Here is a 26,669-nt window from a genome sequence, read left to right as displayed (position 1 = left end):
ATTGCTACACTAATTTTTTTCATAGGTTGAAAAACAAGCATCACCCTGCATACTAGAGCATATAATAAACTATTCATACCATTATATCCTGGTAGTCCTGGAGGTCCTGGGGCTCCTGCTGGTGCAGGTGGTGGGGTTAATACACAACCAGTACCTGAAAATGATAGTACAGTCATGTGTCAGAGGTAATTGCAGTTACATTTTCACAACATTGGTTTCTCATATTTCTGAAACCTGTGTAATCCATATGTCAAACACATTGCTATCAAATGAATAACATGTACTGTTATGATGCATTAAACTTGGCAATATATTCCATTGTTACATTAGTGTTTGGTGACAGTTGTGGTGATCCCTATCTTTTAGAGGTCTTTTGGACTTAATAGCTTTTTATTAACTGCCATTTGTTATTGAAGGGGCTGGTTATATCAATGGACAGACACTGCGGAATGGATATTATACACTGTTGGGTTTTAAGCCATCACAACCAGACTTTTAAATAATATTCCCATCTAAAATTCTGTATTTTTATGGTTCGCTTAATTGAAATGTCTTGCTGGTTGGAGAATTCTGCACTGGCTCTATGGTTTCATGTAGTTACCTTATTCAACAACATGTATATGTCACCAGTAGTTCCATATTATCATATTAAGTGTACACCCCCTGCAATGTCTGCAGTATTAAAGTGATTGTGCATTGAAAGCAGAGCCTGCGGAATCCCAGATGTTCGTATAATGTTAGCAGAATGATATTATCCATGGTCATGGAATGCCGGATGGTTGTTTCAGGGTATTCAGCTTTTTAACAGCAGTCGGTGGTTTTCTGGGGAGCAGCAGCACTTATGATGACCTCACAAGACTTTCTTGCCAACTCTATAAATCAAACCTAAACACTAGGCTAGTGTGAAAAATGTTAGGTAGGGGGCAGTAAAAATGTAATATTGTTTCGTGTCTCTGCTAAGTATAGAATGACTATCCTATACTTAGCAGAGACATGAAACAACATTACATTTTTTTCTTTCTGGTTCTTTCATTTGTTTCTGGTACTAGGCGACTGCAGAAAATGATAAAATATACACGCTTCAACACTTTGGTGTCCTGATGCCCATACTTTGATAGTCGGTCATCTTACCATCTTGGCCCGCTTCACTGTCTTCTCCAGGCAACTTGAAGCAGTCACCTGTAATAAGAAATTGAATGAAAACTCTGTCACAAGAACAGGCTGAGATTTTTGGTGACAACAATCCAAGTGAGGCAAGCGGATATATTGTGTTAGAAAATTATTTCTGTATCAAAATAGCAAGATGAAAATAAATAATAAAATGACATGATTATTATATTAATGCAGATTTGGTATTTTTTTTTAGCTGCTACACATTGTAATAACTAATTGAATTACCGTAGCAGTGCAAAATATAGACTTAGTAAATATAAATGCCTGCAATACCTCTTAAAAAAGGCATTTTAACTAAGCTGTTCAAGAATTAGAACACAACTATTTCATTACCACTCCTGCCCAGCAGGGGGTGTGACAGACTACACATTGGCATTTGTATGCCGTATACTTCTTATGTTCCAGGAGTTTTATATATTATATAATGTGTGTGCTATTAATGAACGGAAAATATGTAAAATGATGTATGCCTTACAGAATACACAATCCTTCAGTGTCCCTCACTACCACCCCATCAGTGTGCATCTTACTTGTATGCAGGGCCGGATTAACCCGAGGTCTAACTGGGCTACAGCCCAGGGGCCTCGGGCATCCAGGGGGCCCTTGACAGAGCTCAGCAGAATTACTGATCGGGATGGGGGCGGGGGCGCCCCCGGCCCGATCAATGCTGAGCTCTGTCACTGCAGTCCTCCTTCTCCGGCGCTCAGTAATCTCCTTACTGAGGAGATCTCGCGAGAGTGTCACAAGATCTCCTCAGTAAGCAGCTTACAGCACGCCGCGGAAGGAGGACTGCAGTGACAGGAGAAGGTAAGCGCTTGGGGGGGGGGGGGGGGGCGGTCGGCTAACAGGAGCGCCAGTTTGCTAACGGGGGGGCCTCACGGGGGAAAGGGGACCCCCTTAGCCCAGGGGCCTCCATTCCGTTAATCCGGCCCTGCTTGTATGTTTTACTCTAATCCCCACAATACATCAGCAATTACTAGATTTAGGTTTCATCGTTCACCTGAATTGTTACAATTATTTATTAAGCCCCAAAAATAAATGAATTTCATTAAAAAGTGACCAGGCAAATGTCTTCCTGATGAAATCGGTCATCGTAATATGGTGCAAACTTTTTGTAGTATAAACAGCATGTATGTGCTATACTGGCACAAAACATGCTCCAGCATTTACTATTCCTGATGATGTGTTCATACATGACATAAAACATGCATCGGACCCAACGTTGTCACTGGCTTGAAGCAGTAAACCATACTTGCCAACATTTAGTTTTTGTCCTCTGGGAGGGTGGGAGGGGGCGGGGCACAGCAAATTATGTTATTTTGACCCCACCCCCGCGACAAAAGCGTCATTTTATAGCAGAGGCGGGGCCATAATGACGCGATTCACTGTAAATTGAGGCTCCCAATCTGCCACACTTCACTAGGAAGTGAGCAGGATGCAGGAGAATTGCCTGCTCTCCCAGGAGTCCAGGAGGCCTACCCAGAATTTGTGAGTCTCCCGGACACACCGGGAGAATGGGCAAGTATGCAAAACACTTAACTACGTGGAGAGTATGTGTTCCAGGACTTTAGGGCAGAGCATCATTCTGGTCCTTTATGTGCACCAATCCTTTTCATTATGATTTGGAAGAATAAAGAGTCTAGGCAAACTCTGCTATTGGTAGCAGCACAGACCTGAAAAAGCATGTGACCACACTCAGCAACAGCTCAATAGGGAGTTCACCTCAGTGACACCTCAGTAGGGAGCTGCAGTGTATAATGAGTTGGAAACAGGTTGCTTTTTTCCAGCAGAGCTGGACTGTGCCAGAAAAAGCTTTGTTTCTGCTACAGAGAAGTAAAACATCTACAGTGGCTAGATGGTAACAGAAAGGAAACCTGTCCCTAGGTGGCTGGAACCATGCAGAATGATCACAGTGACTGGCTGAGGAGGGCATTCAGCAATGCGATGTATGTGGACTGTATTTTACATTTAGACAGGGGCCAAGAAGTGAGGTGGTAGAAGTTAATTTGTGCAAGTATTATTGAAGCTAATGGAGGATCATTTATGTCAACAGCTATGAGTTACCTGGTGGTAACCCATATGTCACACCTAAATGCTGTGTCACTTACCAAAGCCTGTTACATTTGAGACTATTCCTGTCACTATATACAGAATATTAAAATAAAACTGTATTTGGGAAGCAATTTGGTAGCTATATTTGTGTACTATATATTAATTAATTAAGTACACATGTCTTTAAAATTCATTAATATGGTTGATGGCCAGTGTGAATAATTTTCTTTTTATTTCTACTTTTAAATTTATTTATTTTGGTATTCTTTTCTCCATTAGAAGTCTTCATCTCATAAAACTTATTTTCCCGTAATTCAGAAACCTTATGTACCCAGAGCAAAAGGGTACCTGAGAATAGGAATATATAACTGGTTTATTATAACAGGCATACAAAAGAAACAATGACGTCAGACATGCACTTGGTTTCCCACCCCTGTCTGAGCTCAATAACGAGTGGCAGTGGAGGCACTCTGCTGTAGATGGAATGTTTTTACTTTTGTACCTCTCTTTTGGCCATACACCACAATATGCACTGCTTTTCTCCCACATGAATACATGTGTACAGTCATGGCCAAAAGTTTTGAGAATGACACAAATATTATTTTTCACAAAGTCTGCTGCCTCAGTTTTTATGATGGCAACTTGCATATACTCCAGAATGTCATGAAGAGTGATCAAATGAATTGCAATTAATTTTAAAGTCCCTCTTTGCCATGACAATGAACTTTATCCCTAAAACAACATTTCCACTGCATTTCAACCCTGCCACAAAAGGACCAGCTGACATCAGGTCATTGATTCTCTCGTTAACACAGGTGAGAGTGTTGACGAGGACAAGGCTGGAGATCACTCTGTTATGCTGAGTTACAATAACAGACTGATAGCTTTAAAAGGAGGGTGTCACTTGAAATCATTGTTCTTCCTCTGTTAGCCATGGTTGCCTGCAAGGAAACAGGTGCAGTCAGCCTCAGACTGGCCTGCCGTCCAGCCGGGCTATACACCGGTAGGCCCGGCTGTGATTAAGCCCCGCCCCTCCGGCTTTGGGGCGGAGCTTACAGGGAGCACCTCACCGACGCAGGGCCGTAACGAGGGGGCGCAACGGCCGCCCGCTCTTTGCTGTGCACAACTATGTGAAACATACCCAGCTGTACAGCTTGCTGGAGACACCAGCAGGATCGTTCACAATCAGGATTGCCCCCGTATCTCTATATATGTGGCCGCATGCTGCCTGCTTCTGTATAGAAGCAGCATCCGACCACTCATCACACAGGCGCCCCCTGACCTCTCAGCTCCTCCTCTACATTGTGCACGGCTCCTTCCCCTGCTTTTCTGCTGATTCCACTCCTCCCTCACCGTGTGTCTGCCTGTCTGTCTTTATCTATCACCATGTCTCTTCTCCCTCTTTCCTCTCCCCCCTCCTTTTCTGTGTGTATCTGTACTTTTCTTAGTTAATTCACTTCTTACATGGACTCGTATCTTCCAGCTTCTTCATTAGACAAGGTTAGCAGTGAGAGGTAACCCATCCATTATCATGTTTCTGATTAGACCAATAACGCTATAATGCAAGCAGAGAATGCCAGTGTCTGACTTATGAAGCGTGGAAGAGAGGTCACTGTTAAATACCTTTACTTTGTTCTAGGCAGATATATAGCTCTGTAACTCTGGAGATTCATGACACTGTGACCTGACCTCTGCAGTCAGTATGGGAAGACCATGTGAAATGGAGCAGTCTGTCCCACTTACAAACTAGGATATGGCCAGTCTCTTCATCAAAACATCCTGTACAGCAGCAGTCACTAAAACTTATTTACTGTGTCATGTCTGCAAAGTGTTGCTCTTTCTCCAAACAGATGAGGGGTTCTAAGAAATGAATTACTTAAGTAACCTATATAAGTATTTTCTGTTCATACACTTGAATAAAATAAGAGTTCTATCTACAATTCATCATCATCACCATTTATTTATACAGGGCCACTAATTCCGCAGCCCTGTACAGAGAACTCACTAACATCTGTCTCGGCCCCATTGGAGCTTACAGTATTCCCTAACATACCCACACACACAGAGAGAGAGAGAGACTATGGTAAATTTGATAGCAGTGTGACCTCCGAGGGCGCAATATAGAGTTTTTTTCACGGCTAGGAAAGGCAACCTACACCTAACAAGATCGGGTTGGGGGGGGGGGGCGCCATTGCTCTTTCTCGCCCAGGGCACTAAAATCTCTAGTTACGGCCCTGCACCGACGGTCCCAGACGTCTGCGACTCCAGTGTAACAAACACACTACCGCGCAGGTGCAGAGAGCTGTGTCTGGGCTCTCTGCACCTGTGCGGTAGTGTGTTTTACACTTCAGCAGGGGAGGAGGAGTGTGCTGTCTTCCTGTTATCACGGCCGCCCAGAGGAGCAGGATGCCGGAGCTTTCAGGTAAGTGAGTGCCCATAAATTACATTCTAATGCTATGTAATGCAGCATAATGTAAAGCTAATTATTATGAAGGCACACAATACAAGACAGCTTGTATTATTTTCTGCTGCATATACTATGATCATCCTGTGATACAGATTATAGTGCTATATGTCTCAAAGAAACAGACATGAACGTGGAAATAACATTTATTTAATGCGCCATCATGTAGCACTGCCATTATACACTTTTCTAAGATAGCAAACCCTTTTGAAAACGAAAAAAAATATTTTACAAGATTCTTCTACAGATGTGATAGATGTCATTAAAGAGCTCATCGGCCACACAGGTTGCCAGTGCTATTTTTTTTTTTATCTCACAAACATTTTTAAGCAGCAGGAGATACTATTATAAGCACAGAGCCAAGTGAAGGTCCTTTTCCCTTCTGTTCCATAGCAAATTCATTTTCCACAGCTGCTCTAATAAAGCTGACTTTTAAAAATAGGTTCTCTGTTCCCTTATATCAATTGCATCTGTTTTCTTCATAATAATGATCACCAAACTATAAGATTACTTGAAATAAAATATTTAAGGTATGAAACTATTTTACACATTATAGCGCTGAAGCTTCCTCTGTAGGCTGATATCAAAAACTGATATCAAAGCAATAAGAAAAAATCAGATTTATTGAGGACATGGGGCTCTCCATAACAAATAGGCCCCTTATTTCTAAGTTACTGTGGGAAAACACCCGTTTGTGTTTCCTTTCAGTTGCCAAATCTTTTAAATAGAAAACTTGACTAAAAAGCTAATATTACATTGTGGAAATGACAAAATGAAAATGCAATTCCAGAATCTCTGCCTCCCGGCCAGGTCCTCCACACATTGGCTGCATATGGAGAACATCAGTCAGTGTTTGTCAGCATTAAAAAAAAATCCTTTCACTGTTTCATTTTGGAATGTAGATGGCAAGTTTCAGTGTAGTAAATACAGCAATCCCATTTATCCTGACACACTTTAATTAACTTAATTTCTCTCTCTAATGTCTCTTTCATCAATACAGCTATAACAGAGTCTGTTGTTATGAGAGAATGGTACAAGCTGGACAAAGTTTATAGGCCTCATTTCCCTGTCACTTATAATGAAACTTGTCCTTCAAAATAATACTGCAGCATAAAATAAATTTTTTTACAAAAAATGTAGGGAATGATAGCTTTTTGTTTAACAGCAATTTTTACTTATGTAGCTTAAACACACTAAAGCCTTATAAGATGGATCACAAGTAAAAATAAAGACTTATTTACCATATATATATATATATATATATATATATATATATATATATATATATATATATATAATATGTTGTAGCTTTCAACACCCTATAGCAAATTAAACGCTTTTTTTATACCTGTCTTACTAAATTCCCTCCCTTCCCAAAAATACTCTTTTAGTATTACTAATTCAGCGTTACTCAGCTCATTCCACATTGACAGACACACAACGAATAATAATGCTTTCCAGAATATTTTATATTGATTGATACATATTTTATCTATAGTTTTTTGTACATGATACATGTGAAACACTAATTTGCAATGTCCACTTTGTTCTTTAAGGACCACACTATAGTGCTATAAGTTGCCCTCCATGGGCTGACCCCACCCCCTTGACTGACCACACCCACTCTTACAGTTGGGCACACCCCAATGTAGTGGGCCCCTATCACTGCATTCCCCCGGTGGGCCCTTCATGCCCCAGTCCGACACTGGGTGCAGTCATAATTGCTTTGCACAAAAAAAAGGCTTCACAGGCAAGGATATTGCTGCTAGTAAGATTGCACCTAAATCAACCATTTATCAGATCATCAAGAACTTTAAGGAGAGAGGTTCAATAGTTGTGAAGAAGGCTTCAGGGCGCCCAAAAACTTCCAGCAAGGGCCAGGACCGTCTCCTGAAGTTGATTCAGCTGAGGGATCGAGGCACCACCAGTGCAGAGATTGATCAGGAATGGCAGCTGGCAGGTGTAAGTGCATCTGCATGCACTGTGAAGCAAAGACTTTTAGAGGATGGCCTGGTATCAAGAAGACCAGCAAAGAAGCCACTTCTGTCCAGGAAAAACATCAGGGACAGACTGATATTTTGCAAAAGGTACATGGACTGGACTGCTGAGGACTGTGGTAAAGTAATTTTCTCTGTTGAATCCCCTTTTAGATTGTTTGGGACATCTGGAAAGGAAAGGTGAGCACTACCATCAATCCTGTGTCATCCCAACAGTAAAGCATCCTGAGACCATTCATGTGTGGGGATTCTTCTCAGCCAAGGGAGTGGGCTCACTTACAATTTTGCCCAAGAACACAACCATGAATAAAGAATGGTACCAAAACATCCTCCAAGAGCAACTTCTCCCAACCATCCAAGTAGGGTGACGAACAATGTTTTTTCCAGCATGATGGAGCACCTTGCCATAAGGGAAAAGTGATAAGTAAGTGACTCGGTTACAAAAACTTTGAAATTTTGGGTCCATGGCTAGGAAACTCCCCAGACCTTTACCCCATTAAGAACTTGTGGTCAATCCTCAAGAGACGGGTGGACAAACAAAAACCCACAAATTCTGAGAAACTCCAAGCATTGATTAGGCAAGAATGGGTGACCATCAGTCAGTATGTGGCCCAGACGTAGATTGACAGCATGCCAGGGCGAATTGCAGAGGTCTTCAAAAAGAAGGGTCAACACTGCAAATATTGACTCTTTGCATAAACTTAATGTTATTGTCAATAAAAGCCTTTGACATTTATGAAATGTTTGTAATGTTACTTCAGTATACCAAAGCAACATCTGACAAAAAGGTCTAAAAGCACTGAAGCAGCAAACTTTGTGAAAACCAATACTTGTGTCATTCTCAAAACTTTTGGTCATGACTGTAAGTGACATGGATGTTTAAGTTGAGCAGGATATAAGATCTGGTTATTATGATCCCTGGCCAGTCATGCCTGCAGTCGCAGACATTCACAGACATGGTGTGGAGTTCCAAATATTAATTGGCCAGTGGCCAGAGTCTGTGTTGAACATCTCCCTCTATTAAAGCCTGTAAATTACAACACGATCAGTATCTCGCATTCATAGCCAGCTGCCCAGAGGGATTATCTGTGACAGAGCAATAATGTAATAATGTATAATATGTTAATAAGGGTATAATGTCTGCAATAATAATATATTATTTACATATAGTGAACATTTACAATGTTATTATTTTGCAGGAGTCTGGGTGATCATGAAGGGGTCGGATATGGCACAAAAACAAGGGCCAGGGGGCCATAAAAGTAAATTTGGTCTTCCCTGTATGTATCTAGTTCTGTTCTGCCCTTATTTGCTGTCTGTGCTATCATTTAATCATAGTATGAATATATAGTATTATCCAGGTCCACCATCAGAGGGTGCAGGGTTCATTGGAACAGGTGCCCTGGTGGAATTGGAGTTATGGAGGGGGCCTGAACAGATGATTGTGTTTCCTCTATGCTGCTTGGTGAGTTGCAGGCTAATTGTGGGATTTTTTTTTTGCTTTGTCACAAAATTAAGCATTTGAAAACCCCCATCTAGATATCCTGTGTTTGTCTCTAGCTAAATTTCAAGACACATACAGTATGTGTCCTGGTTGCTTATTTCAAAATTATGAGATTACAAAACATCTCCTATAATTGAATAGGGTAACGTATTGCTAATTATAGTCAGGTTGTATTATCTCCTATAGCCACAGGTTCTGCTTGTTATAGTACACGGAAAACACACAGGTTCACACCCCTAAGGTTGACACCAATGGTAATCATGCCCTTGATCCACACATGAATTAGTTAATGAGTATAGTTCATACCTGGTAAACCTTGTAATCCAGGAATTCCTGGTAAACCATTCAGTCCTGGCTTCCCGGGTGCTCCATGTACACCCTTTGGACCTGGAAGCCCTAAACCTGGTCGGCCAGTCTCTCCTCTAGGTCCTTCATTACCAGGAGGGCCTGGAAACCCAGCGTCACCAATTACTCCTTTAACACCGTCACCCTATATCAAACAGATTGTACGCATTAAATAAGCATTTAAAAATGTACTTGCACTGACTCACAAGAATTGCATTTCCAAAGGGCATTTACGAAAACTATTGCAAAGGAATAGGTGGCGCTGATATTTACCTTCATTTTCTAAATTGAACTAAAAAAAACTAAAAAGACAAAAGGTAGAATTTGATTTTTTTCTGTTGGCAGTTAACACCTTTTACTTGCACTATTTTCAGAAATATTAGCACTGTATTGTAGGAGTGTTTTAAGTACGGTAAGAGAAGTCTGTTATGAAAAGTCTGAATTAATAGTTAAAGACTTGTTTTTGATACATAAAAGCCTACTAATTAAACCAACTAAGTGAAAATCATGTGTTTACTTAGAACAAACCACATCGAAGCCTAATAAGCTGCATATACTTGGTGTTTTCATAAGTGACTGTATGAACAGTATTCACAAATAATTAAACAAATCCCCATTCTGTTTTAGGAGACCTGTCCCAATCTCCTCCACATATACAATAAAATATTTCTTCCACATATATAATACAAACACACCGTTGAGTGTAATCTATTGAAGTGCATAGTTTAGATTTTGTGATTAACTATGTTTTACAATATTTGGTTTACTCACAGGAGGACCGGGAAGGCCAGGAATACCATGTGCTCCATCTTTTCCTGCAAGTCCTTCAAACCCCACAGCACCAGGATTACCAGGGTCTCCGTGGGCACCCTTTGCACCTTTAGAAACAGTAAAGGTTAGTTATTACCGGTACCAACACTCTTGTGACAATGGGATGAAGCATTAAGCTGTAAAATGACGGAGGAGTATTGTACCTTTCTGTTTTGTCGTACATCTATTTTTTTGCCAGAGTTACTCTTTACACACAGATCAGCACAACTTAGCTCTGCAAGATGACATTGATTGGGGTATGAGTAAGTATAAAGGATGGACGGATTTGGAGTTCCACACAGAATGTGGGGTACATAAAGTAGTGTGCCTGATTACATATGCAAAGAAAAGATTTTATGTTGTTGGATTGGATACTCAGCTAAGCTGCAAGGGATGTAGACTATGCATATCTGAAGATGTCTCTAATTTAACTGTACTCCACAGTGCTACTTACTGCACAGAATGGACAGATTTCTACCTCACCGTAAAGTGGAGATAACCAGTACTCAATGTGTTAAAAAAATGTAAATTATCATGTCTTGAAGGCATATGGCTTCTCGACTGAATTCCTGACGGGGGGATCTGCCCTTTACGATTCTCCCACAGCTAGGGTTTTAGTCAACAGCTCTTTATCTGAGGCCCTCTCCATCTCTAACGGGACGAGACAGGGCTGCCCTTTGTCGCCCCTAGTCTTTGCGCTGGTTATGGAGATCTTAGTGGCAATGATCCGGCAGACAGCTATAATAATGGGTGTGGAGGTGTGCCCCCGGGAATTTAAGGTCTTCCTATTTGCAGACAACATACTTCTCTCCCTCACGAATCCTCAGGAGTCTCTGCCTGCTCTCTATAGACTCATGGATGAGTATGGCCTCCTGTCCGGTTATAAAATTAACTTTACTAAATCAGAGACCATGCTCCTCCATGCCTCAGGACCAACCTACAGGCTGCCTTTGCTTTACGCTGGCAGGCAAACAAGATCAAATATCTGGAAATCTACATTACCTCTTCATCTGATAGATAATATCAGGAAAATTTCCCCCCCTCTCCTGACTAAAATTAAACAAGACATAGGGACTTGGAGGAGCTATATCATATTGTGGCTGGGAAGGATCATTGCTGTTAAGATGAACCTGATCCCTAAACTTCTGTACCTTTTTCAGACTCTCCCAGCAAAAGTACCTGTTTTTCGGGACTTGCATTCCTCTTTCCTTAAATTTGTATGGCATGGCAAGCCCCCTAGAATCTCTGTAGCTGTGCTTAAGAAACCCACGTCTATGGGAGGTAGGGGGTTTCCAGATTTCAAACTCTATTACTTGGTATCCCATTTATCTCAGGTTGTGGTTACCTATGTTCCCCACCAGACTATAGCCTGGGTAGACTTGGAAACCCACTTAACCGGGGTCCCTTCATTGGCATCTCTTTGGGGCCTCCCTAAAATAGACAGACCACCAGAGGCCTCCTCCCTCCAGTCTCTTAAATTTTGCCTGTTCCTATGGGACTCCTGTCGGGTTAAGAACAAATTGTCCTCCCTCATTTGACCTCTGACTCCCCTCTGGGGTAATCCACACTTCCCTCCTGGTAACTCCTCACAGCAATTAAAGCATTGGCTACAAACGGGAATACAAGTGGTGTCAATGGAAGCTGGGCCTCTATGTGAGACCTTTGATGTAAGTTTGAACCTTTTCGCTCGCTTTTCTTTGAATAATTCCAGGTTTGGCACTTTGCTATGTCTTTGCCCCCCCTGAAGCTCTCAGGACCCTTACCTCTTTTGAGCGTATGTGTTTACATACCCCATTAACTAAAGGGTCGATTTCTGGGATCTACAAAGGCCTTATAGAGACCACTTTCACCAAACCAGGCAGGCATGCATGGGAATGAGAGAAGGATCTGAGCCCCCCCAGATGACTCTTGTTGGGAGGCGGTAAGGAAGGAAATTGCCAAGAGCTCAATCTCTACGCTAATCATGGAGGCGGCCTACAAATTGTACTATAGGTGGTACTACACACCAGACAAGCTGTCTAGAATGTTTCCTGTAGCCACTCTGGGCTGCTGGCGGGGCTGCGGCCAGAGGGGTACAATGCTACATATATGGTGGACCTGCTCTCGTGTAGTTCCTTACTGGAACATGGTCCCTGTTCTTATAAATTCCATGTCAGAACAGCAGGTTGAAATTTCTCCTCTCTCACCCCATACTTGATGAGAGCGCCCCTTCCACCAAGCTTATTTCTCACATACTGACAGCTGCCAAATCCCTAATAGCATTGGAAAGACCCTAATCCTCCCTCTATGCAGGAATTACAGAATTACATTGGGCATGTCGCAAGCATGGAGAGTATTACATACTATCTCCATGACAAACCCCATCAATTCGATAAGGTGTGGGTCCTGTGGCTCTTGCAAGCAAGCCGTAGTTGCCTATCCGCTTTGGCTCCGCTTTCCGCAATTGGACCATAATGTTCGGTCCGCCCCCCGATACCACAGGCTGGGTGCGGTGCATGGTGAGTAAGAATCTTGTCCTTGCTCATGTTTGATTTTTAATTCTGTGAGCCACTTTGACCCCAGACGTGTTGCACATATTGTTTGTAGCTAAATTTCTGATGGCTAAGTGCCTTTCCAATTTCCCGACCCCCCTCACTTCTGAACCTTTACCCTTTCCATGCTTCCCATTGATATAATACATAAAACTTAGAGGAAACATCTTGTATATTCATATTTCATTTTGAGCATTATGCTAAATTAGTCTTGTTCTCTTTATAAAGTATATATATAATTGAAGGTCCATCAGGTATTCCATATTAAACATGACATACACAGAATAGACATGTTGCCAGCTCTATGCTTGAATAGTAAATCCAGAAAGGCAGATTTTAATTGCTAATCCTCAAAATGTCTGTTCCATGCGAAGGAAAAGTGGGAATTTACTAGTACATTAAGACAGTGTCAGACAAACACAATACATTTCAATGAATGAGATATACTAAGCTATAACGTTGAGAATACGTGAATCAAATCAGTTGTGTTATGGCTTTTTTGATGATGATTTGAAGGTTGCTAATTAGCTGTTGCAGCTTCAACAGGAAACAATTATATTTTAGAATCCTGAAAGCTATTTCCTTTTGAATATGAAAAGAATGAATGGTGACAGAATAAAGGAAATATTAATACAATGCTGCTAAGCCTAGATTAGCTGTTTGGTGTGGTTCAATTTTAATTGCAATAAATCAAATGGGAAATCATGTTGTATATTTCAGTTATAAACAGAGCACAAACGGAACTCCATACATTATCATGCAATGTTTTGTATACAAATGTATTGTTCTTTGTTTTGTTAACTACATGTATAGTTTCACTATCCCCTTAGTATGTGTAGTAGAGAGTTGGAAAAACACATATACAGAACTAACTATGTCTCTTTCTAAGTATCTTTTTTTCTATAAAGGTGCTCCTAATACACTTGTTCATATTCACAAATTTCATCACAGATTCAGAAGTAAACAAAATACAAACTAGGACTTCTCCCTATTGCTCACAGTTTTTGCCATTCAAATGTTGGATCAGCCGAGTTACCACAATGTATCACAAACAGTTTTATGCACTTCACACATAGGAACATCATATTATTCTTATTAGAGAGCTATGGTATCACAATGGAGTGTGCAGTCACTATCACAAAAAAAAATGGCTGGAGTAGGAGTTGTGGGTTTGAATCTGGGCCTGGTAATACGCTTTGCTTGATAAATTTTTCGGTATAAGTTTTAGCTTTTTTTATATTAATAGTAAGTTGTGAGAGCAACAAAAAGATGAACAAATAATATATGTGGTCTGTTCTGTCTTGTGCTTATTTGGGATTTTTAGGTACTTAGTAAAGAACAGTGAGGGAATCCACGGCTTGTGTACAATTACCTTTCTCTGTGGCAAACACTGTGTCTCCTTTTTCTCCAACAGGACCAGGTAGACCGATGATGCCTGGAAGTCCCTTTTAATGAAATTAATAACAGGAGGATTTATTATAGCAGAGTCCATTATCCCATAGACAGGCGCATGGAGAATTACAGGTAGGGCTGCCATCAGGGGGGTACAAGGAGCAGCAGTATAGGACCTGACAGCAGAATGGGGCCCGACCAGCCCTGGGCCCAAACAGATTTATTAGGGGAAGCAATAACATAATCTGGAGCGCTCAAAACCCAAATGGAGATATGTATAATATAAACTAAATGATCCCTGTCACAAACCTACTCAAGGGCGCCACCCCTTGTGAAAAGATACCGAACAAATACAAAGTAAGGAGCGCCCGGGGAACAAACCACAATAGTAATTGAATAATATAAAAAATATTTGATATATATATAAAAAAGAAGGAAAGACCAATACTAAAAATTATGTGTTGTTATAAAAAATATTAATATTATGAAAACAACAAATATAACAAATATCTATATCTCCGAATGATTACATTCAAAATAATGTATAAAAAACTGACTGCATAAAAGGATGACAGTATGCGTGTCTGATTTGAGCAGAAGCAAACTCAGTTCAAATAATAAATGTCTATTGGTGAAATCTTCAATATAGAGACTGACACAACAGTAAATGGAACAAAGTGTGTGGCCAGTACACTTTGTAAATAGTGATGTAAAACTTGAACTACAAAAAAAATTAATTAATTTTATAGTTTGGTTAACCACATTTTGTGTCATATGGGCCAATAGTTTCTCTTAATTAATGAACTTGAAAATCGAATTAGAACACATCATTTAAAAAGAAGATTGTGTCCAATTTGTTAGTTTGCACTATTTAATAGAATTTGCTGTTCAAAAATGACATATACCACAATTCTTGCAACTCAACTTATCAAATAATTCCCTACAAATTTCCTGTGGTTTGGCTACTGACTACTGTACCAGCCAAAAGTTGACGAATTCCAAATTATGATGAATTGTAATACTCTTCTCTAACTACAAGTATTAGCTTAACAACAGCTACAGTGAGATAGACTGCCAAATACACATGTCAATTTTCTTACCTGACCTCCCCAATTTTCGAATACTCTCCTTTAACACAATATCATATGAAATGTCTCACCTCAGTACCGGGGGTACCTGGCAGCCCAGGACCTCCTCTATCTCCCTTTTCTCCTGTATTGCCAGGTGCTCCAGGAGAACCTGAGAAACCTACTGGACCAGGATCTCCAGCAGGTCCTTTTGCTGCTTCATCACCGGCGGAGCATTTGCATTCTCCCTGTTCACCTGCAGAAGTGAGTAGCAGAAAATACAAATTAGAAAAAGGCTTTCATCTAGTGTCCTCCTCATTCAAAAACAAATCATAATAAATGAATTATAATACTTATTAAGGAGACTAAAGGGTCATTTATAATACTTCGCACATGCAATGTAACTCAGTCTTCCAGTTCCACTTAAAAAACAAAATAGAAGAAAAATATCTAAAAAAATATTTAAAGAAAATTTTTATTTTAAATTGTTTCCTATTGTTAAAAATGCTTTATTTAAATAAAATAAAATGTTTTCCCTATTATTTACTCCTGCTGTCACCATCCTGAGATGGTGATAGCAACAAGTGGAGAGAATCTGTACATGTATGACAGGAAGAGTCCCGGTGAAGGAGATCACTGGCAATACCCAGCGAAAGCTATCACCACCAGGGAGAGTTTGATAGATAGGGTGATAGGTCCTATCTCCAGTGAAAACACACATTTTTGACGGAGATCTGGCATTTCTCTAATTCCTATATAGGCTGGTATATTTCCAAACAAGAAGATCATCATAAAGATCAAAGATTATTCTAAGCAAATCCAGATAAAGATTATTGAAAACCTCAAAATAGGGGAATATTAGACAAGGCCATCATAGAGAAACAGAGTGAATATGACACAATTGTGGAATTGTTAGATGGGCCTCCAATAGGCCAATGGGAACTGTGGCAGAGTTACTATCTTCCATGGCTGGGATGGGAGAATCTGTCCATGGGACAACAACATTTCATGGGAGATCGGGAAAAATAAATTATTGTTGGAGAAACATGAAATCTCCCCTAGAGTTTACCAGACCATCATACCAAGTGGAGGATGATTATGTGGTCTTACAGTCAAGTCCATAAATATTGGGACATCAACACAATTCTCATATTTTGGGCTCTATACACCACCACAATGGATTTGAAATGAAACTAACAAGATGTGGCCACACCTAATGTTTTTGTTATCTCTCTGATGGGTTTGTTTTGATTTTTCAGCCTAATGATGGCTTGCTTCACTGATAGTGACAGCTCTTTGGATCTCATATTGAGAGTGGACAGCAACAAATTCCAAATGCAAATGTTACACCTAGAATCAACTCCAAACCTTTTACCTGCTTTATTGATGATGAAATAACGAGGGAATAGCCCACACATGTCCATGAAATAGCTTTTGAGTCGATTGTCCCATTACTTTTGGTCCCTTAAAAGTGGGAGGCACATATAGAAACCGTTGTACTTCCTACACTGTTCACCTGATTTGGATGTAAATTCCCTCAAATTAAAGCTGAAAGTCTGTAGTTAAAGCACATCATGTTAGCTTCATTTCAAATCCATTGTGGTGGTTTATAGAGCCCAAAATATGAGAATTGTGTCAATGCCCCAATATTTATGGACTTGACTTGACTGTATGTGAACTTTTTGTCCTCAAACCTGTGACTATGTTTTGCCTAAGCCAAGAAATGTACTTCATCCTTACAACACTATGCCTACCATGAACCAAGGCGGCAGGAGCATAATTTTATGAGGATGGTTCTCTATTTCAGGAACTTGTGAAAATAAAGGGCAAAATGGATGCAGAAAGATATAGGCAAATCTTGGAGGAAGACCTGCAAGAGACTTAGGACTTAGGAGAAGATTTATATTTTGACCCCAAAGCATATAGCAAAAGCTATATTGAAGTGGCTTAAAAACAAAAAATGGCAATACCCTTTAGGGGTTTAGTCACAGTTCAGAACTTAATCCCATTGAGAACTGACTTAATGATTTGAAACGAATGGCTAAAAACTGCAGTTTTCAGTTCTGGTGATAATAGATAAAGCAACTAGCAAGTATTACATCAAGGGGTGTGAATATTTATATAATCAAGTATTGTCTGCTTTTTTATTAATTTTTATTTTTTTATTTTACATTATGCCACATTTAGGTTGGAATTCACAAATAAATACATTTTGATTCCAAGATGTAAGAAAATAAAATGTGAAATGATCCAAAGGGAGTGTATGCTTGTTTGTATACTTTTAAAATCCACTGTATATCAATTTTGATGGAGTAAGGTGCTCTTGATGTGGAGCACAAAGTGATGCCAGTGTTTCTTCATTACAGATCCCAGTCGGAGGACTGGAGGCAGGGCTGATGGAGCACAGTAATCCCGGTAAGGACGGCAGAAGTGCACCATATCGACTTCACTGCGCATGCGCAATCTCCGACAGTAGGGCGCTAGAGATGCCAACACCGGACCTGACTGGGGGAAGAGTGGCTCATTGCTTCTGTGATAATAATTGTGACCATAGATGTGCCCAAGGAGCAGGGTATAAGGTATAGGGAGTTTTATTTTGCTGATAGTTAATGAAACATGGTTAAAATTATCTCAAGGTGTTTCTTCTAATTTGAAGCTTGATAAAAAATAAAATCACCTTTGATTCCTTTTGAACCGGCAAAACCAGGAAATCCGCTTTGTCCTCCTTTTCCTGGAGCCCCCTGTGAACCTTTTTGTCCAATGCGTCCACCTACAATTACAACATGAACACTAGTTTGGTTCTGTAAATCATATAGAATACAGAAGAAATAACTTGATAATATAATAAGCATTTCAACAGAAATTGTCATTAAATTATGTAGATTATGTATTGTTGCAATATACTGTGCCCTATATTCAACCCGGAAGTTTTAGAGGAAAACAGGTTATGTTGAATGAATGAAGTTCAATTCTTTGTGCATCTTAAACTACAAATAGAACCAAAACCCTACCTAGGTGGACAAGAATTGGGATGTAAAATTACAACCTGACCGAGTAGTGAATAAGGCTAATATGACTATTAAAGGCTACCTATAGCTAAAATGTTGTGCCCAGTTCAGGAGCTATCACTTGTGAGAACACCATTTTTATTTGAAAGCCTTTAAATCACTGTTTTATCTACTGGCTATTTGATATGGAGCAAAGCAGATACAGATCTCACCAACAGACATTGTTTCACCTTGTTGGGGTCATCAACTTAAATAGGTCCCCCTGCTCAACATGGGATGTGCTACAGAGAGAACTTCACTGAAAAAGTGAAAAGCTTAGGGAGAATTTTAACAGGCATCTCTGAGCTATATCAGGTCACCTACGATAGAGTACGGATGACTAAATCCATATTATAAAAAAAATAAAAATCCCTAATTTATTCTCAGGCACAGTTTCTCAATCCCTATGGAAAATCGGGAGCACACAGGCTCTCTAACCCTCTAAAATATATTTGTCTAATTGTACTGTGTACAGGCATTGCATTTGGTAAATATACATATATGTTATCTCTGTCTCTGTACAGGCTATAAGCCTCCCCTTTATCTGCTGCCAAATCTGTACAAGCTTTCTAGATCTGTCACACCTCCAAAGATTCATACCATGCCAACAAACAATTGTGAGAGGATTATCTCACTAGTGAAAACACACATATATTGTATAGATATTAGTTACAGAAAATTCAATTGACTTAAAAGCCCATAGACATATATAAGGCCTGATTCATTAAGGAAAGTTAATAAAAAAAAAAAGAATAACTTTGCACCTTGACAAAACCATGTTGCTTTGGAGGGGGCGGTAAATTTAAAATGTGGGGACAGATTCATAGTTGGGATAGGGCATGTCCAAGCTCAACTTTAAATTTTAGTGTAAAAATAAAGCTATCAAGTATTTGCGTGCTACATAAGAAAACAGCCAGTATTTTCCTTATGTGCAAAATAATAAACTAATTTGCACCCCTTGCATTGTAACATGGTTTGTCCAGGAACAAATTTACTATTTTTTTATTTTTTTGCTTTACTTTTCTTAATGAATAAGGTCCATAGTATATGTTCATATTTACAAGTTGCTGATTGAGTTGAGCAACATTATTTTATATATAGATACACGGAATCTGGTCTATCCTTCCATGGAACTTTGCACAAAACTAGAATAGACTCTAAATGGTGAAAATAAGTTGTTTCCTCCACACAGGCCTTCAAAGCCTGGATCAAATACAGGCTACAGAACTTAGGTTACATATCACTGGAAGGAATGAGGCTGACAGAGGTAGAGCAATCTTCATTAACATTAAAGCAATTTTCCACCAAAGGCAGGATGTTGGTACTGAGGTAAGCATTGCCTATTTCTAATAAAAAAAGGGTGAGAGGTAAGAAATTGCTCTAAACTGAGGTGAAAACCAGGAAAAGTTGAACTTCCAAAAAATAGACGCAAACTAAGTTTTCCCTGAAGGCGAAGGCTGCTAGAAAAGTGGGTGAAAGTGGGACACTCCTGCAGAAGATCTGTGTCTTCTGGAAGAGAGGACAAGTCTTATCAGAGGAAAAAAACAATAGCAGAATCTTCAATGAATTGTGGAGAAAAACTTTGTCTTGAAACTCCTAAAGTAACTATAGGACAAGGATTGGGGAAACAATCTAACAAAATATTATACGATTGTCTCCATTCGGTATACATCATCCAGATCTGGTTCATTCTGAGGAAATTGGTTTATGCACCAATAGCATCATTCCAACCATCAGTGCATTTGTTGTCATTAAAAACTAAATCAACTTTTTGTTCATCAATAGCACAAAAAAATAATGCACGGAAATGTTTTGGGATTAAGTAGGGTTGTCTCATATTCCAAATTTTTGAGCTAATATGACAGGGATTGCACATAATCTTGTTAGTTTTCATATTATAAAAATAGTGTGTCAGAAAAGATTTATGGACTTCAATAAAGTGTTCTAAAATGATCAGTAATCAGAATGGAGTCCACTGGATAGGAAAGACAGAAACTTTTTAATGAAAATTCAGACTGATATGTAAACAATGCACGGACAAAGCATTAATAAGCATTTCCTCTAACGCAGGCTAAGGTTCACTGATATTCAATAAGGCTCACTTGATTTCTGGTTAATCAGGATTCCATACTATAGTGGTGTTCTTGTAAATGTTCTACACTCCTTTATAAGTGCGTTTTTTGCATATCAGACTGAATTTTAATAAACTACACTTGATCTATTGGAAGGTTCTACCTTCCTTGTCCAGGGACCTCCATTCTGATTGCTGATTATTTCACCATATGTTAAGGTGTACTACTGGATCTGTGATAGATTCAACGTTAATTATAAGGTGACCAAACTGAAGGAGCCGCAGATCATAGGCTTATTCATATTACTTATATAAACTTAATATCCAAGATGTCATTATTTTATATTTGGTAGTGCTTATGTGTTACCAATTATTAGCTTAATAGAAAAATTAGTTCGGAAACATTGGTATATACTACGAAAAGACGAGATTCTGAATGAATTGCTTCCTGAACAGCCGTCTTTTATATACAGAAGAGCCCCCAATATCAAAGACAAATTAGTAAGGGGCACCTGTGGAAGCACTAAGCCTAGTGGTAGAATTGTCAGCAAAGGTTTCCATAGATGTGGAATGTGTCAAGGCTGTAGGGTAATAATGTCTAAGATTAGCAAATTTGAGAAATTTGTTGTAAATGAAAAAGAATATTCTATTAATCATTTTCTCACCTGCAACTCTAGAAATGTAGTATATATTTTGGGGTGCAAATGTGGTCTCATATATGTAGGTAGAACATCAAGACCCCTAAAAACTTGCATAAGTGAACATGTGAGAAACATTAAAAAAGGTGTAATTACACATTCTGTTTCCCAACATTTTAAAAACAAACACAATTGCTCACCTTCTGAACTGACTTTTTTATGGCCATTGACTCCATACAGAGTAATTGGAAAATCAGAAACATAGACAACTTATTAGCAAGAACAGAAATGTCTTGGATTTATAAACTTGATAGTCTAATCCCTAAAGGGTTAAACAGGGACTTTGAGTTAAAGTGTTTTCTGACTTGAACTATTATTCATCTGAGATGTCTCAATGTTACTTGATATTGTCAAGTCATTTTCTGTGCTTCTGATTATGTGTATTTTTTCTTTCTTTTGTTTCCATGGCAACCTATGTAAACAATACATCTTTGAAAGACCCTGCATTATACTACAAAACCGGAAGTGACGCCAGCATCCTAAACAATAAGAAAGGATCTCAATATTGTTATATATGTCACTTCATTGATGTTTGTAAAATGTTATATAATATGTCATTATGTCTGTATTATGCTTGAGCGATGGGGGCCCATTTGATATATATGTAATTAGAATCCTGTATGATATTGACAAATCGAAAAAACGGAAGTGATGTCACATGATTGATATTTATTTATTTCTGTGAGTTATGTGTATACTTACCCCTGTATATATCACTGTGGTTGAGAAATACTAAGCAGGAATCATAGAATAGTGTTTTACATGGAAATATATCTATGTCACGAAAACGGAAGTCCCCATAACCGGAAGTGATGTAGCGCTATTTTCAATATCCTGCCCAAGCACATTTTCGTTTTACTCTCATATGTGGTTGGTATTTGTATGCATCTCTCACTTAGAATATCTAATTGCAAGGATTTTCTGTGTACCATATTTGTATTTTTTAGAATATCGCTAAACCGGATATGATGTCACTATGTCCAAAAACCGGAAGTGACATAGCGCTGTTATAGCTAGAAAAGTTTTTTTTTTTTTGTTTGTTTGTTTGTTTTTTTGTTTTTTTCTTTTCTTGTCTTAATGAAAGGGAAAGTAAGAATAATTATATTCATTTATTGCTTTTATGTGATATTAATAACTGGATTTGGAATTGCTGATATATGTAAATTATGATGTTTCACCAAACTAATTGAAAGAATGCCCTTATTGGAGGGTTTGACTATAAATAGCCTATAGGAAAGATCAGTTAACTATGCACCTTGAAAAAGACCAGTTCAGGTCGAAACATGTTGGAGCTTGTTTATTGCTGATTTTAATATCTCTTACACTGAATGGATGTTTATGTTTTGGTGTACTCTGCATGGGAACCAGTTTGGAAACTTTGTGGAACCTTTACCAACTGCCTGAATATTTCATCTATCTGGTATGAGTAGATATACTTTGTTTTTATACTATATATCTCTGTGATTATATGAATAAATTTTTATCCAAGCAATATCACACTAGAGATATTTTATTTCCTTTTTTATGCTGGTGAAACATCTAAAATTCGTGTCAATGGAAATATCCCATGGATGGAGACTATATGAAAAGAAAAGACAAGTTATCTTTTGATGAGCTCATATTTCATCTGACTCTTGTGAGTACCCCACCATAGGGGGTGTCTACATATAAGAGAAGATCTTCTGTGTCTATTGAACTATTTATTTATTTTTTTATTTTTTATTTTTTGTTATATATATTAATTGGACTGTATTACACTATATTGTCCTTTTTTTCTCTGTTCCATGATCACATGAATACTTGTGAGAAATAAGAATCGGAGGGTGGTCATCACCAAATTTAAGTATCATCTTTATTATTTATTTAGAAAGAATATTTATAAGCGCCTATAGGTCTTCATATTATTGTAATTTAGCTTAATATCTGTCTAAAAGTAACAGTGAAAATATTTTCAAGTACTAAACCTAGTCAGCAGCATTGTCTTAATCAAGTTGAGTGGATAATGTCCTTACTGAATCATGGCTTAGAGAGCCATTCTATTAAACGTAGACTCTTGATACTCTGATGGAACTTTAAGAGGGCTAGGTGCAATGGAGGCTGCCTTTTGTTAATTAACAAGTAGATCAACTCCTGAAGTGACAAGGCAGTCCAGAGCCATAAGGCTGTGTCTTATGCTTTTAAGCTGTTTCTCCTAAATAATGCAAGGAATCGGTACATACAAGCATTATTTAAATCTGTCTCTCCTCTATCCCATTTTTGCCAGATCAATAGAGGAGATTTACAAGTTCACATAGAAATGACTCATCTCTATGGGGAAATACCAGTGAATCGCACACTGCCGTCTTACCGAGACAGATGACTACACAGAGCCAGGGGAAAGTGTAACATGTCCCACATCATGTGCTTTGGAACAGAAGAGGGATGGATTTGAATAATGATTATGTATACAAGTCTTAAATCAGTACTACTGAGATACACTTTTATGTAATTGCTACATACCTGGATATCCGGGTAAACCAGGAGGTCCTCGTTGTCCAGGTTCTCCTTGTTGTCCATCATTTCCAGGTTGAAAAGCAGTGAAGCCTGGTTCACCTGGGTATCCTTTGTGACCTCTTTCACCTTTCAAACCTGGATATCCAGGTGGTCCTGTACAAATGAAAGGAATGATGAAACTGGACCCAACAATTTAATAAGACTATGAAAGTAATATAATGATACAAATAAAATTTACCTGGGAATGGACTAGGCAGTCCCATTAAACCTGGAAGGCCAGGATTTCCTTTTTCTCCACTTTTCCCATCAAGACCAGCGTTTCCAGGGAATCCAAAGTCTCCTGTCGCCCCTATAAGTAGACAGAATATTAAGATGAGTGATTCATCAGTAAATATTTAAAAGGTTGATTTAAACCAATATTGATCCCTGAGGCAAATTTCTTTCTAATATATTCATCCTTTACTCTTTACCCAAATTCAAACTTCTCTGAAAAAAAACCACTTATAGTTTTCAAGAATTCTTAACTTTAATGTGGAATGAAGTCTAATGGCCCCCAAAATTTGTGCCCCAACAAAGCTCTACTTAGATTGAATGTTAAGCTGACCTGACATCATATAGGTATTTCAGGCCATAAACTGACACCATTTACTACTAGTGATCAGGGGCAGGGGGGCACATGGCACCCGGGCTGGGCCAAAAAAGATGCATTCGGGCCGGTGACTCCCCCGAGCAAGCCACCTCCTCCATTCTATCTGCGGCACGGGTCTCCGTCCCTTCAACCATCACATTGGGCGAAGAGATGAAGACATCGCGCCGATGAACCAGGTGTGCGCCGCGGGGGGAGAAGGAGAAGGGGCCAGTGTATATATGTATGTATGTATGTGTGAGAAGGAGCCAGTATATGTATGTATGTATGTATGTATGTATGTATGTATGTGTGAGAAGGGGCCAGTATATGTATGTGTGTATGTCTGTGTGAGAAGGAGCCAGTATATGAATGTATGTATGTATGTATGTATGTATGTATGTGTGAGAAGGGGCCAGTATATGTATGTATGTATGTATGTATGTATGTATGTATGTATGTGTGAGAAGGGGCTAGTATATGAATGTATGTATGTGTGTGTGAGAGGGAGTGGGGTCTTAATATCATGTGGGGGGTAGGATATTAATTTAATCGAGGAGTGCAGGTGGGGGCTAATTATTGGGTGAAATTTTATTTGTGGGGTGACGGTGGGGCTATTTAATTTAATAGTGGGTCCTATGAATTTAAGATGGTGTAATTGGACCTTTAATTTAACACTGGTATGTTTTGGGAGCTATTTATTGATTGTGGTCTGTTTGTGGAAAATTAGATCTATCTAATATATAAATGTCTAGTGGCGTGTGTTAGTCTGTCTGTGTGTGGAAAAAATAAAACCAAGCTGCAGCGCCACCTGCTGGGCGGAGTTATACACTGACCTACTAAATTCTTAGTGTGTGTGGAAAAAAAAATTCAGAAAGGGCTGAAATTTGGTATACTAAGATGCTTTTAATTTGTTAATTTAATTTGTTAATTGTTAAAAGTGTTTATAAAGATTTTTAAAAAAAAAATATATATTTCTTGAAGGAGAAGTGACAGTTGGGAGTGGTTGGTGGTTGCCGGGGGTGACAGTGGGGAGTGGTTGGTGGTTGAGGCCTGGGCTATGGCCCAAATGCATGACAAGAACCTTTTTAACACCTTAAGTAGCTTTATTTGACTAGAATGCATGAGTATCATGCACGGGTTAACTTGTTTATTAATATGTGATTATGTTTTATTTAATGCCTGTGATTGTTGTGGGAAATGGTTATATTTGTTAAATGTAAATGCTATTTAAATTATTCCTGGGGCTGTTTGGAGGGAGGGAAATAGGTTTATATATTAAATGTGTTTGCTATCTAATGTCAGGTTGGTTGGAAAGAAAGAGATATATTTAGCAAATGTAAATATTATTATTTTAATGTTGTGGCTGGAGGAAGGCCTAATTATAAAACGTGAGTGCTATTGATTTAACATCGGGACTGGTTGGAGTTTTCTAAATTTCATGTACCCATTTTTTTTTCAAATAGGGCCTCCAACATTTCAGGATCTAGACAACCAGCAAATGAGCTAAAGTAACCAGCAGCCACAAGTGGTGACAGTGACAAGAACAGGTAGGAGAGAGCAGGACAGTCTGCCAACTGTCCTGAATCTGGTGGGACAGTCCCGAATTTGGGTGACTGTTTCGCTTAGGACAGTTGGGAGGTATGTCTCGCTTCACCGTGTACTGCTCGTGAAGGCAGAACTGTGTGCATCTAACAGTAGTGCACACAGTATTGCCTGTGTATTTGTCTAAAATGATAACCATGATACATCATAGGGGGTTACCCTGCCTAAAGTGCCCAGGCCCCACAGAGCCTTAATCCAGCTCTGGGCCTGGGCATACAAATATATATATGGATTAAGCAACACTACAATAGCCTCTTTTTATATAGATAAATATATATTGTACCAAAAACCACCCTTTAAGGATGGGCCGCTGCTGTGTGCTTGCCCCCCGGGCTGAAATCTGCCAGCCCTCCCCTGCTAGTGATATCCTGAAAAGCACAGATAATGGCATTGGTATGTCATATAGACAGGAAGCTAATAAAAACCAGTTTAATGTATCTCTACAAAAATAAATTAGTCCCTGGAGAAATGTTCACACTGCGTGTTAAGTTTAAATCTGTATTTGCTTCATATAAACCTCCTTTTAATTATGGGAATATTGGCAGTATCATAGTTCTGTAGCTAGTACCTAAGTTCCAGAGCCTGGTAAGAGTTCCATGAGTATCCTGATCATTCTTTGTTGGCTGAATGATGTTACAGCAGCAAAGCATTCAACATCATATGTTCTTCAAACAGATGCAAATGCATATGATTGCATTAAGTGCATATGAACCGTATATGAACCACATATTAAATGCTTATAATTTATATGCCGCTTCATATGTAGCTTGCACTTGCGTTTTTGCCAATGCCAGT

The 26,669-nt window shown here is 39.0% G+C and overlaps 1 protein-coding gene across 4 annotated transcripts in view; it reads right to left on the bottom strand.

The window, feature by feature from the left end:
* COL4A2 (collagen type IV alpha 2 chain) overlaps positions 1-26,669 on the bottom strand; it is a 218,390-nt gene that overhangs the window by 43,364 nt on the left and 148,357 nt on the right. For all 4 annotated transcript variants that reach the window (XM_075200005.1, XM_075200006.1, XM_075200003.1 and 1 more), the window contains exons 20-28: positions 23,883-23,993; positions 23,651-23,797; positions 18,013-18,105; positions 15,428-15,591; positions 14,249-14,321; positions 10,307-10,413; positions 9,497-9,680; positions 1,132-1,179; positions 80-154 (exon numbers count right to left, since the gene is read on the bottom strand). In XM_075200005.1, coding sequence (XP_075056106.1) covers positions 80-154; positions 1,132-1,179; positions 9,497-9,680; positions 10,307-10,413; positions 14,249-14,321; positions 15,428-15,591; positions 18,013-18,105; positions 23,651-23,797; positions 23,883-23,993 — 1,002 coding nt within the window. The remainder of the gene's footprint in view (positions 1-79; positions 155-1,131; positions 1,180-9,496; positions 9,681-10,306; positions 10,414-14,248; positions 14,322-15,427; positions 15,592-18,012; positions 18,106-23,650; positions 23,798-23,882; positions 23,994-26,669) is intronic.

The sequence above is a fragment of the Mixophyes fleayi genome, chromosome 2 (assembly GCF_038048845.1).
Source record: "Mixophyes fleayi isolate aMixFle1 chromosome 2, aMixFle1.hap1, whole genome shotgun sequence".
Lineage (NCBI taxonomy): Eukaryota > Metazoa > Chordata > Amphibia > Anura > Limnodynastidae > Mixophyes > Mixophyes fleayi.
The sequence above is the reverse complement of the archived record's forward strand: the minus strand, read 5'-3'. Positions and strand labels throughout refer to the sequence as shown.